Source organism: Rattus norvegicus, chromosome 10 (assembly GCF_021556685.1).
Source record: "Rattus norvegicus strain SHRSP/BbbUtx chromosome 10, alternate assembly SHRSP_T2T, whole genome shotgun sequence".
NCBI lineage: Eukaryota > Metazoa > Chordata > Mammalia > Rodentia > Muridae > Rattus > Rattus norvegicus.
The window spans coordinates 41,055,154-41,074,112 of record NC_141543.1 but is presented as its reverse complement, the minus strand read 5'-3'; the positions used below and the strand labels follow the sequence as shown (position 1 = coordinate 41,074,112).

The 18,959-nt window shown below is 43.8% G+C and overlaps 1 protein-coding gene across 3 annotated transcripts; it reads left to right on the top strand.

The window, feature by feature from the left end:
* The first annotated feature begins 1,616 nt into the window (after positions 1–1,616).
* Positions 1,617–17,568, top strand: Zfp354c (zinc finger protein 354C). Of its 3 annotated transcripts, none has more exons than XM_087574569.1 (6): positions 1,617–1,762; positions 2,176–2,288; positions 2,827–2,911; positions 10,648–10,774; positions 11,289–11,381; positions 12,469–17,568. In XM_087574569.1, exons 3-6 carry the CDS (start codon positions 2,879–2,881, stop codon positions 13,896–13,898), a joined length of 1,683 nt encoding a protein of 560 aa, XP_087430695.1. In that variant the 5' UTR covers positions 1,617–1,762; positions 2,176–2,288; positions 2,827–2,878; the 3' UTR covers positions 13,899–17,568.
* Positions 17,569–18,959: the final 1,391 nt, after the last annotated feature.

Below are 18,959 nucleotides of genomic sequence, written 5' to 3'. Positions count from 1 at the left end.
GCCCCTAATTAGCAGGAATTAGTCTAATGATATCAACATCTTCTTTCCCCTCTAGCCTTTTCTCTCCTACCTAGTGTTGGGGATTTGGAAGGGATACGGTTGGAGAAGGTGGAAGAAAAAAGAACCTATAAAGTAGCCAAAAGTCAGGTTATAGAACTACACTTGCAAAAGACCCTGGTTCAATTCCCAGGACTCATGTTGGTTGATTCATAACTTCCTATAACTTCAGCTCCAGGGAATCCAAGACTTTTGGCTTTAATGGGCATCTAAACTCATATGAGCATACACACACTTAAAATTTTTTTCTCCCATAACCAACGTTAATAGCCATGGTAATCTATTCCCGTGTTTTGAAGGTATGTAATACCTATTAAAGTAACAGCAGAAGTTTCCCCCACTGGGGATAGGATCTCTCCAGCCACAGGTTTTACCCTAGAAAATATGTTTTCTCCCGTGGAGCAGGCTTTAAATGAAAATGGAAAATCCTGGCTGTACCCATACTATGTTTGTAGCTGCACAAGACTATTGGTATCAGCTCTACGCCAGAAGCCTGCACAGTGCTTTTGAGCGCTTTGAAAGTGAGCTAGCATAGAGGTATCTTCCAGCTCAGGCCAAGCCTGATTTCTCCATGTTCCATGTCCTGTAACTAAAGTACGTGCTATCTTCAGAACAGGGACTTCCAAACAAGCAACAACAACAACAACAAAACAGAGACAATTGCTTTTGTAGGATATAATCTCAGTATCTATGGCCAGTGATACTGAGAGAGGCAACACATACCTCAGAAACGGGATTTTCTCTCAACAGACTATGGCTTCTGAGAGAGCTTCAGGTCAGCCATGAGGGGCTATTTAAACGCCTTCACTGCAGAGTTTTTGTTGTTCTTCAGGCTGATTTCCCAGATCAGAAAGATACTTAAGAGAGTTAGGATTACGTATTTTGTTTAAACAAACAAACAGAACGAAACAAACAAACAAACAAACAAAAAAACCAAAAAACAAAAAACCAACCAAAAAACCCCCAAAGGTTAGGTATAGGGACCATCTCTGAAGGTCTATTACTGCCCCAACCAAATGGCAATTGATTTTAGGATTCAGCATCTAGGTGGATTAAAAAAAAAAAAATCAAAAGGCTGAACGTGCGCATTTAATCAATTACTTTTACTTTTTAATCCTCCTAGTTTCTGAAACCATCCTGGGCTGCACGTCATGAACCATGTCACATAATTTTCTGTGTATTGTACACGGTAAAATAATTTAAATTACCATAGTTAGTGATGTGGGCTACACCAGATTCTCCTAGAGTTTTGGTTTGGCTTGGTTTTGATTTTAGTCCGGCTATATAGCCCCCTCGCTGTCCTGCAACTCCATTTGTGTCAAGCTGGCCTGGTACCTATGGGTACCTAGCTCCTAAACCCTAAATTCCGGTTTTGTCCTGTCACATCATTTCATCACCCTTCTAGCAAACAAGTCTGAGAACTGACTGAGAGAGGCCAGGTTTGCTGTGTTTGCAATGCACCACACTCCGACTCAGCTTTCAGAACTCTCCTGGCCCCGGTGCCTTTTGGGATGTGTAGTCAGAGAGGATTTGAGGCATGCCGGGAATAGTAGTTCTCTGGGGCTTCTCCCGGTGGCGGGGCTGCTCGCGGCGTTTTGGGGGGCTCCTGGCCGAGGTGATTGTGATTGTGCCAGAAGAGCGCGTCTGGGGTCGACATCCTCGTGACCGCTCGTACTGAGAGCGGCGGAAGCGAGCGCCGGCGTCCGTGAGTGGGGCGAAGGGGGCGGGCGGGGCGTAGCGGGCGGTGGGCTTCCCGGCGGGCCGGGCGCGGCCTGGCGGCTGCTCTGCAACCTCTAGCTCGGGGACCCTCCAACAGGCTCGGCCCGCCACGGAGCGCGGCTGAGCCCAGACTGCGGGGCTGGAGGCCTGTGCATCTTCTCTAGCATCTTAGCGATGCGGATCTTAAAATCAACAGCCGATACCTAGCAGTCTAGTCTAACTTAATGAATTAGCGCATCTGATACCAAGTTACAGGCCCCTTGCGCCTTCATTGTGCCTATGAAGAAACCAAGGCACAGTGTGACCCGAGCATTCGCTGAGCCTGGATAGGAGCCGTGGACTGGAAGCAGAATTTACTTCCCATCTGTGCTGCTTGCTATGTCTTGTCACTTTGGGTAGACTGGAATCTCCTTGACTGTCCACCTCAGCCACGTCGACAGCACAGCCACACCTCTGCTTCACAGAGGACCAGTTCCAAGAATTCCCAAACAGCCAACACTCAAGTTCTTGAGGTACACAGACACAGCATTGGCAGAGAATTTGGACACATTATCCTTTGTACTTTGAATCAATCTTATCCAACCTTTTAACATTGCCACGGTTTTTGTACAAGGCGCTAACAGGCCTGTAGGTGGGTGTGGAGGGATCAGTGTAAGAAAGTAGAAGTGTAATTAATATACCGAAGGGATATGACTGGCTGGCTTGATCAGCATTCTTATCATTTGGTTTGTGTTGTTTACAGTGGGTGGCTTTTTGGGGGGATCTTAAGACCATTGTGGGTGGGTTTTAAAACTTAATTTATTTTTATGTGTGTATGTTTCTGTCTGTGCCCATGAGCACACAGTATCTCAGGAGGCCAGAGAGGATATTGGATCCCCTGGAGTTATAAGTAGCTATGTGGGTACTGATAATCAGACTTCTCTTCAAACAAGGGAAGTGCTTTTAATCACCAAGCCATTTCTCCAGAACCCCTTTGTGGGTGGCTTTACCCTCCTGGCTCTAAGCCTCCCCTTGTACCAGAATTCCTTAGTACACCTTTTTCCTTTCCAGACATACTTGGTCAGCACTCAGCTTTCCTTTGGCAGGAGAACTAAGAAGGGAAATGGCTGTGGATTTGCTGGCTGCTCGAGGGACGGTAAGTGAAACTTGTCTTTCTGTAAATTGCTTTCTGACTCAGATGTGGATGTGTTTCCATTTTTTGCCCTTGTCACTTTTTTCCCTTGCAAAATTAACATTTAACAGGGGCATGCAAACTCCAGTTTGGAGCTGACCTGCAAGGAAAAAATACATAAATCTTTTCAAAGGAACACTTACACTTACACTTTTCAAAGGAACAAACCTAGCTACGAAGAATTCTGCCAGGTCCAGAACACATGATACCCTATAACCACCATCTCATAAAACCTCCCAGGTGCTTTCTTTTTTCAAATGGGGGCTCCTTCAGGTGGAATGTGTACTCCATTTTGTTAGCCAGAGAGGTATGAAGGTCTCTCTACCAGAAGATCTCTCCTCTGGCTTAATCCCAGAATTCTCTCTCCTCCCTGATGTCCCACTTCCTATTTCCTGTCTAAGCCACAGGCCATTAGATTTATTATCAATGGGTGCCACATCCACACAGACATAAGACATACTTTAAAATATCTTCTGTGGGGGCTGGAGAGATGGCTCAGAGGTCAAGAGCACTGAATGCTCTTCCATAGGACTTGAGTTCAATTCCCAGCAACCACATGGTGGCTCACAACCATCCTTAATGGGACTGATGCCCTCTTCTGGTTGTCTGAAGATAGCTACAGTGTACGCATATACATTAAATAATAAATAAATCTTTAAAAATTTATTTCTGGGTGAAGTTAGAAAATATTTTAAAAAAAATATCTTCTGTGGCCTCCAGTTTCCAGGGAAATTTGGTCCTTTCTTTTGGGTTCTTAATTTCATTAGTAAAAGAGTCTAGAAATCTACTCAGAAGGAAGCTTGAAGAACATGTTGTTAGAGTTTGAGGAACGTAACAGGAAAGGCAAGCTGTAAATCCTGGCAGCTGCCAGGAGGAGTGAGATAGGGTCCAAGAAAGAGGCAGGTTCAGCAGTAGAGGTCCGCAAGCTGCCTGACGGGCAGACTGTCGACGTTAGGTCTGGTTCTTCCACCCAGCCCCACTCTCAGCAATAAGACAGGGACTCAAAATATATTTACCAATACCTTGGCTCCACCCTGACTAGATCGTAACTAAAATAACCCAATTATTTTAACCTACGTTCTGCCACCTGGCTGATTACCTGTGCCCAGGTACCCCATGTCCGCCCCATCACATCTTCCCGAGTGGGTCTCTCACCTGGCACTATCCCAGAATTCTCTCTCCTCCCAGACGTCACACTTGCTATTTCCTGCCATCAAATTATTATTCAGGTACTATATCCATACAGACGTAAGATATTCTCTCTACAGCAAACGGTTGTGTGGAGGGGAGGTAGCTTCTGAGCCTAGGTGAGGAGCCCCAGAATGCCAAGGATGTTTAGTATTTGGGCCAGAAAGAAAAAGATAAAATAAACAGGAAAAGTCACAGTTTTTGGAATAACCCTGAAAACTGGGCAAGCTCCAAAGTGGTACCTGATGGAGACCTACGAGGTGCTGCCCAGAGGCTTCTGGGAAGGCTGAGTACATTATTTCACTAAGAGATAATTCGTCCTCCTGGCTTTAGCGTGTCCTCAGGTGAATCGGACTTTGGGGGTGAGAAGGCGGATAGAGGCAAACTGGCCAGGTGATCGACAGACCCGGCCTTATCTCTAATCTTTCTTATGTGTATGGATGGTTTATCTGCATGTATGTCTGTGCACCACGTGTGCCAGTTGCCCATGGAGGCCAGAAGAGTTCACCATATCCCCTGAAACAGGAGTTATACATGGTTGTGAGACCCTGTGTGGGTGCTGGGAATTGAAACTGGATCCTGTGAAAGAGCAGCCCTATGGACACAGTAGTTGGTAAAGTTCAGGCTAGCTTAGACTTGTTAGGTCTCCATCCAGGGCTAGAGGTAGGGTGTGTATTCTCTTCACCAAAGAAGGAACACTACTGATGAGTCTTACTAAAGCCAGAGCATTCACCCCTTTTTCATTGGGTGATTTAAATCCTGAGGAGTGGCAGAGCTAATGTTTCCATTTGTAGTGCTACTAGAGGAATGGGAGGTAGGGCCTAAAGCCAGCCGAGCAGGATGGTTCATCCTCAGCGGTCTCTTGTGCTGGGAGCATTCGTGAACCCCAGAAGACCATTGAGGAGCTGTTTCTGATGTAACAGCATTAGGGTCTCTTTATTACAAGCTGGGACTTGGGCTCTCCTCCAACCCAATGCTGACACAGCAGGACAGGAAGGGAAGGCAGAGCAGCCCTGAACCCTCAGCAGGACAGAGTTTTATAGGAAATGGAAGTCAAGTGAGGGAGGATCTATCCCAATAAGTATCTAACTGAATGTCAGTTGTAAGCCGACAAGTGTGTGCTCTGAAGCAAGACCGTATACAATTACAAATGGATTACAAATGGTCTGAAAGAACATCTGGAACAATCCGATTAGTCTTTGATTGACAGTTGTTAGGAAGTACTGAAGGGGTAACTCTGGCCAAGGACAAACTGTAGGGTCCTTCCTGGTACGTGGGTACAGCTTGGGTTCTGTTGTGGGTCAGGTTCTCAGGCTTTTTTTTTAAAAGATGGAGGCTGGTCCCAAGATGGAGTAGGTATGGTCTGTCACTTAATCCTTTTCACTCTGTCAGGGCTTAGCCTGTTTCTCCCCTAAGGTTAGTACTACATTAGTGACAAACACCAACAGAATACGGTGCCCAACAGTCCCAGCTCTGGCCTGGGCTACCCTCTGCCCAAAGTGGGGATACCTCACGAGAGCTTTCTTATCCCAAGGGTGTATAGACAGTCTTCATTTTAGGCAAGGGAAGTTAGGGAAGAGTTTGTTTGTAATTGTAGTGTAGCTATTTCCTTCTGAACCGTAAGCCACAAATAAACTCTTTCTTCCAGAAGTCATGGTGTCTTATCCCAGCACAGAACAGTAAATAAGACGCCACTTCATAGGGTCATGGGAGGGAGCTCTTCCTGGTCGGGAAGTACTGATAGCACATTATTCAAAGAGTATGTGAGGTGAGAGGTAACGCTGCCATCTTGAAAAGGGACAGTTTGCTGCATCTTCCAATCAAAAGTGCATGGCAACTTTGACTCAACAGTTCAGTCCATTCGAAGTGGTTCTCCACCTTCCCAATGCTGTGACCCTTTAATGCAGTTCCTCATGCTGTCCTGGCCCCCAACCATAGACTTACTTCATTGCTGCTTCATAACCGTAATGTTGCTGCTGTTATGAATTGTATTGTAAATACCTGATATGCAGGCTCTCTCATATGTGATCCCCAGAGTGGTCACGACTTACAGGTTGAGAACCATTGGTCTATCTTATTCCTACAGGTATGTTCTGCCAGGAGACTGCTGGGACAATGGTCATTATGTAGTGTTTGTGACAACAGAGAACACGCATCTAATACTCATCTGCAGAGTGCTTGCCACGCAGGCATGAGGACCTGAGTTCAGATCCTGAGCTTCCTCATAAGACACTGGGCCTTAGGGTACTAGGAGGGGGGTAAGAGGACCCTCTGTCTCACCAATCAGCTGACCTTGCTGACTCAGGGAGCTCCGGGTTCACTAACAGGTTCTATCTCAAAAAATGAGGTACAAAGCAATAGGGGAAGACACTTACCATCTGTCTCCGGCCTCCACACACATGCACAAGTCTGCATATAGCATGTACAGGCGAAAAATAAAGACATAAATTTTCATCCATAGGGATGTGGTTACGTAACTTATAGAATCTGTAGAGTGAAATGTACTGTGCAGTTGAAATGTATTGAGGCAGAGTTTTGTGAGAAAGCGGTTTACATAAGAGTCACATGTCACTGTCATGTAATGTGTCAACCATGCACGTAGTTCATGTGCCTGAAGCTTTCTAGTAACAATGTTAAGGAAGTACACAGTAGCAAGTAACTTAGTGTTGTGTTTAATACAGTATATCCAAATTATTGAGATACTGAGTGTGTGTGTGCAATTGCATGTGTATACTTATGTTTACAGGTATGTGTGGATATGTGTGTGTAAACCAATCTGTTAAACATTTATATACACAGCACATCTCACTTAGAGTAGTCATGATTTGTGGTAATGACCTCTCATGGTTGCTGTTCATCATACTGAGCTGAAAAGCCATAGACAAATTACAAAAAAAATTTAAAGTAGACCAAAATAATATTACATAGAGAGAAATGTTGACCATTGGCTTTTCATCAGAATCAACAGAGTTCAGGAAAAGCCAATTGGCATTTTACATGTGGAAAGAAAGTCTGTATGCAGTGGGGGCAAAACAGAGCATTCCCAGACAGACGGGAATTCAGCTCGCTTGTAGTCAGCTGAACAGGAAATACTTGAAGAAGTTGTGGTAGCTAAAAAGGAAATTGTGCTGCCTGGAAATTCAGGCTAAAGCATTAGAAAGGTAAGTGCATGAGTTGGGAGGACCTCTTTAGAGGGCTCCCCAGACCAAGATCCTGGACACAGATCTGGGGATGCTGGAGGAAGGCCGGGTGCACTGTTAAGGACGATCACAATGGAGTCTGGCCTCCTCCTTCAGTCTGGCTGTGTTGTCTCCTTGACCTTTAAGTGAAAGCTGCACAGAGAGCAGGCGTCTGCTTGGTGCAGTCTCATAAACTGGGGGCTGTGTCAGCTGGGAAGATCAGCAGTCGCAGATAAGGAAGAAATGAGAAAGTCCTGTGTACTTGTGAGTTTCTCTATTTTGTGAGAGAAGGAATATGTTTGCAGTGGAGAAGAAATAAGAATGTGTGCTTTGGGGGTTGGGGATTTAGCTCAGTGGTAGAGCGCTTACCTAGGAAGCGCAAGGCCCTGGGTTCGGTCCTCAGCTCCGAAAAAAAAAAAAAGAACCAAAAAAAAAAAAAAAAAAAAAAGAATGTGTGCTTTGATCTTAGAAATTGCTGGTGTTTCAAAACTACTCTTCTTGTTGCTAGGACAAAATATCTGACAGAAGCAACTTAAAAGAGGAAGAATTTATTGGCTCATGGTTTTAGGGACTACAGCCCATCATGGCAGGAAAAGGAACACTGGGCTAGGACAGTACCAATGTCCACTACAGCTTCACATCTGGATAGGCCAGGAAATAGAAAGCTCTCACTGAATCAGAAATGGTATCACCTCCAGGACCCATCCCAGTGACCCACTTCTGCTGGCCAGACGACAGCTCCAAAATCCTACAGCCTCTCTAAACAGTGTCCTAGGCTGGGCACCAAGTGACCGTTCAGACAACTCAATCTAGACATTTAAGCCCTAATATTAAGGTTGATGTAGAAGTTTACTTAGATTCTGCCTGGTTTTGTGGTTACTGGGGACTGATCCTAGGGCCTCGTATTTAACAGGCAGGTGCTCGGCTACTGAACTGTCTCTTTAGCCCTACGTTGTAACCTGAAATATCTTAGGGGCTGCGTGTGTAGTTCATGGGTAGAGCACATGTTCAACATGACTAAAGCCCTGGGCTTCATCTCCAGCACTGAAAACAAATCTGAAAGAAAGAAAGAAACACATAGAAAAAGTTGGGAGGATGTTAAGAAATTAATGAAAAATTGCTTTCCCCCCATCCACAAACACCAAAGGATAATTAGGGAAGTGTTCTGGGTGTTCCGTGTGTGCCCTGTGTAGAAGCATGCATGTGTAAGACTTGTCAAAGATTGTTTTGTAGCTTGCCTTTTCACATAGATCAGTAGTATGTTAAGGTGGAGTCTGGTGCTGGGGTACAGATTTACTGGCTTTTGTTTAATGGCTGTACGTATGTATTTCCAGTAACAGTGTATTATCGTTTGTATATCCATTGCCGTATTAATAGACACGTATGTTATCCTTACATTTTCACCTCTGTGTTGTTTCTTTTTCTGTGCAGCAGTTTACCACAGATTCACTGTTTAGAACAGCACACATTGGTTACCTCACAGTTCTGAAAGTCTGAAGCCTTACACTGTTTTATTGTTAAGCTGTCCACAGGGCTGGTTAATTAGATACCGGGAGGAAAAATCTGTTTCCTTGTCCTTTTCACTGCCTAATGGTTAGTCACCATGGTTAGTTATGTCACCGCTTCTGTGACCACATGGGCTTTGCTTACGCCGAGTCTTTCTAATAAGGGCCATCGTCACTACACCTCTACCTGCATGTTAATCTACGTAGTCTGCTCATGTCTCAGTCCTTAAGGTAAACAGAATGTCAGAGTCCCGTTCCTTATGCATGCCACATTCACAGGTCCTGTAACCGGTGTGCCAGGAACCAGTAACTAGAAGTAATTCTGCATTTGATACCCAGAGGGAATGCACCCACCTAGTACTGATATTGTTGCTTGAAACAGAGTCATTCCCAGTGGTAAATGTGCAAGGCTAAAGTGACATGACTTCCCCATGTTGATGGATTCTCAATAAAATACCCACCCACAGTATCATTCCAAAGCTCACCACCTTCATCTGGGTTACAGACAGATATCTTTTCCTGGCTTGCACTCTCTGGTGTTTGGGAGCTGTTTCTTTTGGAAGAAATTACTTTTATTCCTGTCTGTCTGTCTATCTATCTATCTATCTATCTATCTATCTATCTATCTATCTATCTATCTATCTATCTATCTGTTTGAGATAGGGTTTCTCTGCATAGTCCTGGCTGTTCTGGAGCTCACTGTACAGACCAGGATGAAATTACTTTCTTAGTAACTCTTTGGCTCTTTGGCACATACATAGTTTGCAAATCCTTTTGATTTTCATATTGACTAGAAACCCGTCTGTAGTAGCTCAGAAGTCTGTTTACTTGAACTCAAACCCTAGCTTTACTATTTTTCCCAGTATTCTCTTGGGAAGGCTACTAAACCTGTTTATTTACTTTTTGATTGTGTGTCTATGAGCCACAATACAAGTGTGGAGGTCAGAGGGCAACTCTAGGAGTTGGCTCTCTGCCATATGCTCAGGAAGAATTAGACTCAGGTTGGCAAGGCTTGGCAGCAAGTGCCTTTACCTACTGAGTCAACTTGCTGACCTGGTTATTTAGCCATTCTAGACCTAGTGTTTCATTTGGAAAGTGCTTTAACTCTAGCTTCCTCACTAGAGGGTCTTCCTAAGATTCAAAGGAGACAGTGCATGCAAAGTTCCTACAACCATCCCTAACACATTTATTGAGTAATGTTTTTTTTTTTTTCTGTTCAGGGATCTCTTCCTGTTTGGTTGGTATTTTCCTCAGCTTTCCTACACTGCTCTACATGTGTTCTGATTTATATTGGTTTTCTTCCTTTTGCTTAGATTTGAGTGAGAGAAGGCTATGCTTGCTTAGAAACACTTTAAATTCTAGGTATGTATGTATGTATGTATGTATGTATGTATGTATGCATGCAGTATGTATGTATGTATATGAGTACACTGCAACTGTCTTCAGACACACCAGAAGAGGGAATCGGATCCCGTTACAGATGGTCGTGAGCCTCCATGTGGTTACTGGGATTTGAACTCAGGACCTCTGGAAGAGCAGTCAGTGCTCTTAACCTCTGAGCCACCTCTCCAGCCCCTCTAGGTTTAGATTTTATATGCTACTGTCAGGGATTTTAATGCCTAAAACCCCACAGCTTTGACTCCAGGGGTTCTCAATAAATACTTGTTTACTTAAATAGTTAATAACTTTCCACAAAATTACATAACTAAATGATTCAGAATACTTAGTATTTCAAGGTAGATTTAATTTCTCGGTGGATACCCAGTGTCACTTTCATCCAGATGATGAAGATGGTCTGGGGTAAGGAGGAATGGGTTTGCTGTTCCAGGAGCCTGTGACGTTCAGGGACGTCGCTGTGTCCTTCAGCCAGGATGAGTGGCTGCATCTGGACCCTGCTCAGAGAACCCTGTACCGAGAGGTGATGCTGGAGAACTACAGCAACCTGGCCTCGCTGGGTAAGGAGCTCCCTGGGGGCTGAGAGTCTGCCACAGAGGCACGAGATCCCTACCCACCACCTGGCTGGGAAGGGTTTTCTCTAATGAGCAGTGTAGTAGAAGAACGTCTGTGTCCATTCCATTGTGCTGCAGAGAAAAGCCAATCTCTGTGGAGTGGAAAGTATACTTTTTCTCTGACATCTTTTGTTTCCGTCTTTCTTTGCCCTTCCTTGCACCCTACTGTCAGACCGTCTTCTGCCACAGGCCAGTGACTAAATCCCAGTTTAGAGTCTGAAATTCATATAAGACATTTAATTAAGTGTTAAAAACCATCCAGGATACCCTGTCTCAGAGAAGTTCATTTCCAGGACCGTGCATTAGGTTTGAGTTGGTTCTTGCTTCTTGTCCCCTGTCCCCTGGGAAGTGATCAACCTGTGTTAATCCACTGTAAAGGTCAGGTGAGTGGCTTGTGAAGTGACTCTGGGATCGCCATTCAGGCCATTCACCCCAGCTCCGTTCTCTTTCCCGTGAGCAGGGTTTCAGGCTTCCATACCTCCCGTGATTGGCAAGCTGCAGAAAGGGCAAGACCCTTGCATGGAAAGAGAAGCCCCGGAAGACACCTGCCTAGGTGAGTGAGCGGTGGGAAGTGGAGACACCGGAGTCTCCCTGAGTGTGTCGTGAAAGGGCGGTGGAACAGTGACTGGAGAGGCGTGGGGCCTCTTGTGCTAAGCGGGCTGCTTGTTGACATGCAGCCATCTAAATGCAGTGATGCACTGCGAACCCATTTTCAGTTACAGATTGAGTGAGGGAGGCTCAGCGTCTCTTAACAGGAACTCAAACTAAGTCTTTTCACGTAGAGGTAGAGCTAAACTTGGGGTTGGGGATACTCAGACCTTCAGGACAAATTGACTTCACAAACTTAGATTTTCCTAAGATTCCTACAAAGAGAATGCAGTCTTCTGGTGCCAGCGTACAGAAGAAATGAGTAAATCATTTCTCCTCTGGCCTAACAGAAAGGTGGAAAGGGATGAGAGAGAGCAAGAAAGCCTGCCATTCTTCCAGTCTGAGGAGAGAGTGGTGCGCACGGCCGGTCTTCATTGTGATTGATGTGTTGAACTTAGATGAGAACTCAGTTGTGTTTGGGCTGTTGTAATATTTAAGATGCAAACATCATCTTCTCGATAGACCATTTTCCCTCTCACAGGCTGTGATGAAATTGCAGTGGAATGTGAAGTCACACTTTTAAGAAAAACAATTAAATACTTTACAGTTGTTGACTGTGGGGTTCAGAGGATGCATGAGGGAAGGTGCAGTGAGATTGGCTGTGAGCAGAAGGAAGCAAAGGGCACTGCCTGCCCGCTGCCATGGGTGCAGCGTGGGATGCGGAAACTGAGGGATTCATGGTGCTTAGCTTCAGCTTGTCACTTCACAGCGTCCCACGCGTCCTTAAGTCCTTCCTTCCCTGTCTGGACTTCTTGTTCTTTCCAGCTGCAGCGTCCTCACCTTCAGCACTGCTTCGTCTAGTTCGTCCTTATCCCTACTCCTTAGCCTTTTACCTCTGATCAGCCTACTCTCCCTCCAGATACAGGTCCAGGTTAGGGACCAGGCTGCACCAAACCTCTTTTCTAGGTGTTGCTGCCACTCTCGTTGGCTTTCTGATGCATTGGTGTCTCTTTTCTAGCAAAGGAAGAATTAATTCTTCCAATTGTTTTCAGATTTCCAGATTCAGTCGGAGATAGAAGCGTCGTCCCCTGAACAAGACGTTTTTATTGAAGGACCATCTCGTGGGCTGCTAAAGAACAGATCTACTAAGTGTGCTTACTGGAAAATCAGCTTTGGAGAGCTTGTGAAATATGAGAGGCTAGAGACAGCACAGGAGCAAGAAAAGAAAGCTCACGAGCCAGGGGCAGCTTCCCCCAAGGAAGTCACCAGTGAAGATGGAATTCCCACAGACCCTGAGCTCGAGAAGCCCTTGTTCATGAATAAAGCACTAGTTTCACAAGAGACCGATCCCATAGAAAGGGTCCCTGGTATGTATCACACTTCAGAGAAAGATTTACCACAGGATTTTGATTTAATGAGAAACTTTCAGATTTATCCGGGACAAAAACCTTATGTCTGCAGTGAATGTGGGAAGGGTTTTAGCCAAAGTCTTCATCTTCTAGAGCACAAGAGGATTCACACTGGGGAGAAACCTTACAAATGCAGTGAGTGTGGCAAAAGCTTCAGCCATAGATCTTCCCTCCTGGCTCACCAGAGAACCCACACCGGAGAGAAGCCGTACAAATGTAGTGAGTGTGAGAAAGCCTTCGGCAGCAGCTCCACACTCATCAAACACCTGAGGGTGCACACCGGAGAGAAACCTTACCGCTGCCGGGAATGTGGGAAGGCCTTCAGCCAGTGTTCAACCCTCACTGTGCACCAGAGGATTCACACTGGGGAAAAGCTCTACAAATGTGCTGAGTGTGACAAAGCCTTCAACTGCAGAGCAAAGCTCCACAGACATCAGAGGATCCACACGGGTGAGAAACCTTATAAATGTGCTGAGTGTGGGAAAGGATACAGCCAGTTCCCATCCCTGGCTGAGCATCAGAGACTCCATACTGGAGAACAGCTTTGCCAGTGCTTACAGTGTGGGAGAACCTTTACACGTGTGTCTACCCTTATCGAACACCAGAGAATTCATACTGGACAGAAACCATATCAATGCAACGAATGTGGGAAGACCTTCAACCAGTATTCCTCCTTCAACGAACATCGGAAGATTCACACTGGGGAGAAACTTTACACATGTGAAGAATGTGGGAAAGCCTTTGGCTGTAAATCAAACCTTTATCGGCATCAGAGGATCCATACTGGTGAGAAACCCTATCAGTGTAATCAGTGTGGCAAGGCCTTCAGCCAGTATTCATTCCTAACGGAACACGAGCGAATCCATACTGGAGAGAAGCTCTACAAGTGTATGGAGTGTGGGAAAGCCTATAGTTACAGGTCAAACCTCTGTAGACACAAGAAAGTCCACCTGAAAGAAAGGCTCTATAAATGGAAAGAATACGGCACACCTTTCATCTACGGCTCATCCCTCGCTCCACATCAGAGGTGTCTGAAGGGGGAGAAGCCTGAGGACCTTAATTCATCCCTCTGATCCAGGACACAAGCAGAAGAGGAGCAAGTAGAATGCAAACCACAAGGGATTTATCCTTTTCACTTGGACAGCAATGGTTACCGCTGAGCCAGGGACAGCAGATGTACAGAGAATGCCAACATCAACCATTTAAAGACTATTACCAAAACTGTTAAAAATTCATAGAAAAAGTATGAAAGGCCTCATTTAAAAACCAAAACACATAAGTAACTGTTGCGTATAAGCGTTGTTTCATGAGAGGGTCTTCTCTCTCTGAGAGCTTCTATGTTATGAATTTTCTTTTCAAGGTAGTCTCTGATGTAGTTAATAATGTGGAGAATTATGGGGCCTCAGACCCTAAAATGGTGAGCTGTTTCAGGGAGAATTCCTTTTCAGACAGATCCACTACAGAGGAAAAGAATACTTTGATTTGTTGTGCATCAACAATAAAGCTCTTTATGAATTGCCCCTTATACAACATACATGTGTGTATGTATGCACATATATTCATATATACACATTTAGGACTTTTATGTATATATGGCCATGTCACTTAACAGTGGGGATGGATACAGGCGTCGTTAGAAAAGGCTTCATTAGGCACTTTCATGTTTATAGCAACATCATTGCTCCTGCACAGCCCTAGATACTCTGGGTCAGCCAATCAGTGTGATCTTGAGGGGATCAACATACCATACTAAAAAAAAAAATGAGTTTATAATTTAATTACATTTCTCCCTTCCCTTTCTCCAAACCCTCCTATACACTCCTCCCCACTCTCCCTCAAATCCCTGGTCTCTCTTCTTACTAATTGTTATGCATGCATATAGCCATACTTTTTATAGTAATTGTTTTTATTGGTTTGCTTGGTTATTTTAGGTAGAGTTTCACTACGTAGCCTAGGATGGCCTTGAACTCACATAGACCAGGCTGGCTTTGAACTTGCAGTCTTCCTGCATTAGCCTCCCACATACTGGGATTAAAGGCATGAGCCATCATGCTTGGTGTAAATTTTTTTTAGTAGAATATGTATATGCTAAGGATAAAAGTATAGTATAGCAAATGAGTAAGCTGGTAATGTGGTTTGTCACCATCACCGTGTGTCATGTATGTATATAACTGTGTACTGTGATGTCATTTGTCACCATCACCGTGTGTCATGTATGTATGTAACTGTATCTGCTATGATGTCGTTTGTCACCATCACTGTGTGTCATGTATGTATATAACTGTATGCCGTGATGTTGTTTGTCACCATCACCGTGTGTCTTGTATGTATGTAACTGTATCTGCTATGATGTCGTTTGTCACCATCGCCATGTGTCATGTACTGTATGTAACTGTGTGCTGTGATGTCATCTGACTGCCAGCACAGAGGGTTTGTTTGCACAAATGAGCAATGCATTGTGCCTAAGAGGTTACAATAGTTACGAAGTCATGGCAGCTCTGATGTATTGGACAAGTAGGGATTTACCAGACCGGTTGTAGTCTAATGAGACCATTGTGATAGATGTTGTCTGTCATAGGCCAAAACATCATCACAGGCAAATGGCTGCATGCACACACTCATATATATGTATGTATATGCATGTGCTGGTGTATATACATATACATACAAAGAGTTAGGACATTTTTTTTCTCTATAGTCCTTAGTGATTAAAAAAAGATTCAGTTTACTAATTTAGAATTTACTGTTGCAAATTAAAATTTTCTCCCAAAGGAGACTTCTTTCTGACTCTCCTGTGTCTGTAGTAGGATCTGGTTTGAATCTAGCTGGATAGTCTTACAGTGCGATAGAAGTTGGCCTGAACAGACAGAAGTGGGCAGACTGTCATCCAGACAGTGTATTACGCATTTTAGAAGGCCAGTGTTGACAGAGTCTCCTGCTATGAACAGGATCAGAGAGACTTTAACTTATAACCTTTTAAGAATCAAAGCCTTCAGCTCTGATAATCTATGATAGTTATAGGTTCATTTCTATCCTCAAGGCTCAAGAACACTATTTGTTTTGTAATCTGTTCCAATATTATTGCTAGAATGTAATCAGTTGTCTTTAGTTTCCTCTAGTGTTGGTCTGAGTAGTGGAGTTGAGAACATGATCTCCTTCTATCTCTGATTCCTTACCTGCCTCTATACGTAAATTCTCAAAGCCAACAAGGGTCCAGGTGGAAGTGTCGCTTTGGTATGTTTCCGTGTACAGCGGCCTTTCTTTTACACAACTTTTAATACTTTTTTTTTCCGTGTAGTGCTGACGACTGAATCCAGGGCCTTGTACATGCTCAGGAGATGCTCCACCACCGAGCTGTACCTGCAGCCCTCAGGATTTAAGTATGTACAGATGAGTATTTTATATTAAACAATCTACTCATTATTTTAATATTTTATGTCTCCCCTAGTCTTAGTTCCTTCATTCTTTGACTTACCCCATTGGTTTGTCATTTTAGAAATTGCTCTAGGAACATTAATTAGACCCTTCCATCTGAGCAAAATGTTAGAATTAAACAGGCATTCAACACTTAACCGACTTCTTTTAGCTCATCACAGTAGTTGTATGTGTTTAAATGTATTTGCAAGAAAAATAAGACTCCAAGGGAAGCTTCGAATATCTTCTTGTACCTAGTGAGCCTGCTCAGTGCCCACTACACTGGTTTACAAATGCCATTGCCTCCAAAAGGACGAAATGAACAATGGCATGTTTGGAGTAGGAGGAGAACGTAAGTGCACCTATAGGATACTTTTATTATAAGACATCATTTTAGGGTTATCGATATGAGTAGACACAGGGACTAGCTTGAAGGTCCATCCTTTGATCAAACTTAAGGCACTTCAAACCTCAAAATACCCATGACAGGGTTGGATATAATATTTTCTAAAGGTTAAGGGAGAAAAGCTTTTTATAACATTTGAAGAAAAGCATCTTTTAAATATATACAAAGCAATAAATGAAAGCCATTTAACAACTGTCATCATTAAATCTAGCAAATGTTGATTGACAGTAAAACCTACTGCATGAAAGACAGTCAAGGAACATTGCATAATCCCACAAGAGTACAGCGAGGAGATGCAAAAGAAGCCCTGGCTTTCATACTGAGATCTGCAGGCAGAAGTCCCCTCATCACAGCGGCCACTGTGGCTTCCCTGAGGCCATAGAAGCATATTTTATTATTTATGATATCCTGCCAAACCAGTTAGTAAATGTCTATGGAAATGCCTTCTCTAGACTTATCTTCCTGCTTACAAAGAAATAAGAGTAACATGGTAGATTATATGGCAATAGACAGATCTAGAGTTTGAGACATCAGAAATGATCATTAAGCTGTACTTTTCAAATAGCTAATATGTTAGAACAGAAAGATGCCTGAGACAGCCACGTGCAAAGTGTGAGCTTTTATTGAGAAATAAAATCAGAAGGAACTATAAGACATTTGGGGGATATTTAGGGAAATACACAGGTAAAAATAGGTGTTAGATACTGTGGTATGCTTCCTTAGACTAGGTAAAGTATTGACTTTATATTTCCCTATCATATGCATGCAAAAGTTTTAAGTTGACAAATCATAATGTCTGCAGCATATTTTAAATTGAAACTGTAGGATCCATCAGTGGTTGTTGAATTGTTGTGACCACCCTTTAAACTTGTCTGTACCTATGTTTCAATGTAATAAAAGCTGAGGCAAAAGTGATTTGTAAAGTGCTGAGTGTGACCCTTCTCTTCAGAACTCCCCCTTTTCAGTCTTAGAGAAGCTGGGTACATTTGTAATCAGAAATGGGGGGTTTGACTCCCTTTTAAATGGAGTAAGCAAGGGCTGGGGATTTAGCTCAGTGGTAGAGCGCTTGCCTAGCAAGCACAAGGCCCTGGGTTCGGTCCCCAGCTCTGAAAAAAAGAAAAAAAAAATGGAGTAAGCATACCATGCCTTCTCTCCCATCGAATGCAACGGATACTCAGGCCAGCTGTTTGGAAATCCTGAAGAGTAATGACAGCAGATTAAAGAAGGAAACTCATTTGAAACAAACCATCAGGGCATTTCTGTGGAGTATGGTGGCTGAACAGGCCAGTCACATCTTTAAGCACTGACTCTTCCCATGAGCCAAAGGGGTCGGTAAGGTCTTTGTGACATTTTTAATGTTTCTCTCTGCTTGTGCTTGAAGGTGGATGTATTCCCATGGCATGAGACAGAGAGAAGAACCTAAAGCCTTGGGTTTATAATCAAAAGATCAGGAGGAGACTCTTGGGATAGAGTGTATCAGATTAAAAAGAAGCTCAAAAAACCATCTGCAGTTGTGTCCATACAATCGTGGTGGTCATCACGGTCAGGGCACACATGAGCTCACCCTAGCTAGTACTCTGTCCCCACTAGCATTTTCCAGAGGTACAGAACCAACAGAATTCAGTCTGTATTTCAACAGAACTCATTAGATTGGCTTACATGATAGAATTGGAGTAGTCCAGCAACAGCTGTCTCACTCCAGAGAGGCTGAGAATCCAATCTAACACCAAAGAGGATTCCTGAAGAGTCACTGGTATTTGGTCCTCACTGGAGAATCCCACATGCTTCGAAGCAAGCTAACCTAGTCTTACATATGCAGGCCGTGACTTGCATGCACTCATGTTCTCTCCTATCCTCACCTCTAATTTCTTCTGAGACTTCTTTGACCCAAGCATAATTTAGAAAAGCATTGCTTCAACCTCAAAGGACCAAAGACATTGCCAGCTGACTTCTAGTTTATTTCAGTTTTTGGTCTAATAGTTTGTTTTATTTCTATTCGTAATTTACTGTTTTGAGATTCAGAATGTTGCTTGTTGTGGTAAATATTTTATTGTCGGTTTAAGAAGATATTTATTTTCTGTCTCCCATCTCTTGTTTGAGTTTCCTATCTCTGTTGTCTTTGGAATCTGATAATCTTCCTACAAACTCCCAGACTTCTAGTTGAGTCCTGGACTCTGACTTCAGAAGCCTTTCTTACCCTCCCCTCCCACACAAACACTAGCCAGGCCTGACCCTGCTTACCTTCCAAGATCAGATGAGATTGGACACATTCAGGATAGCCTGACCGTAGACTATCCTCTTCCTTATCACTACA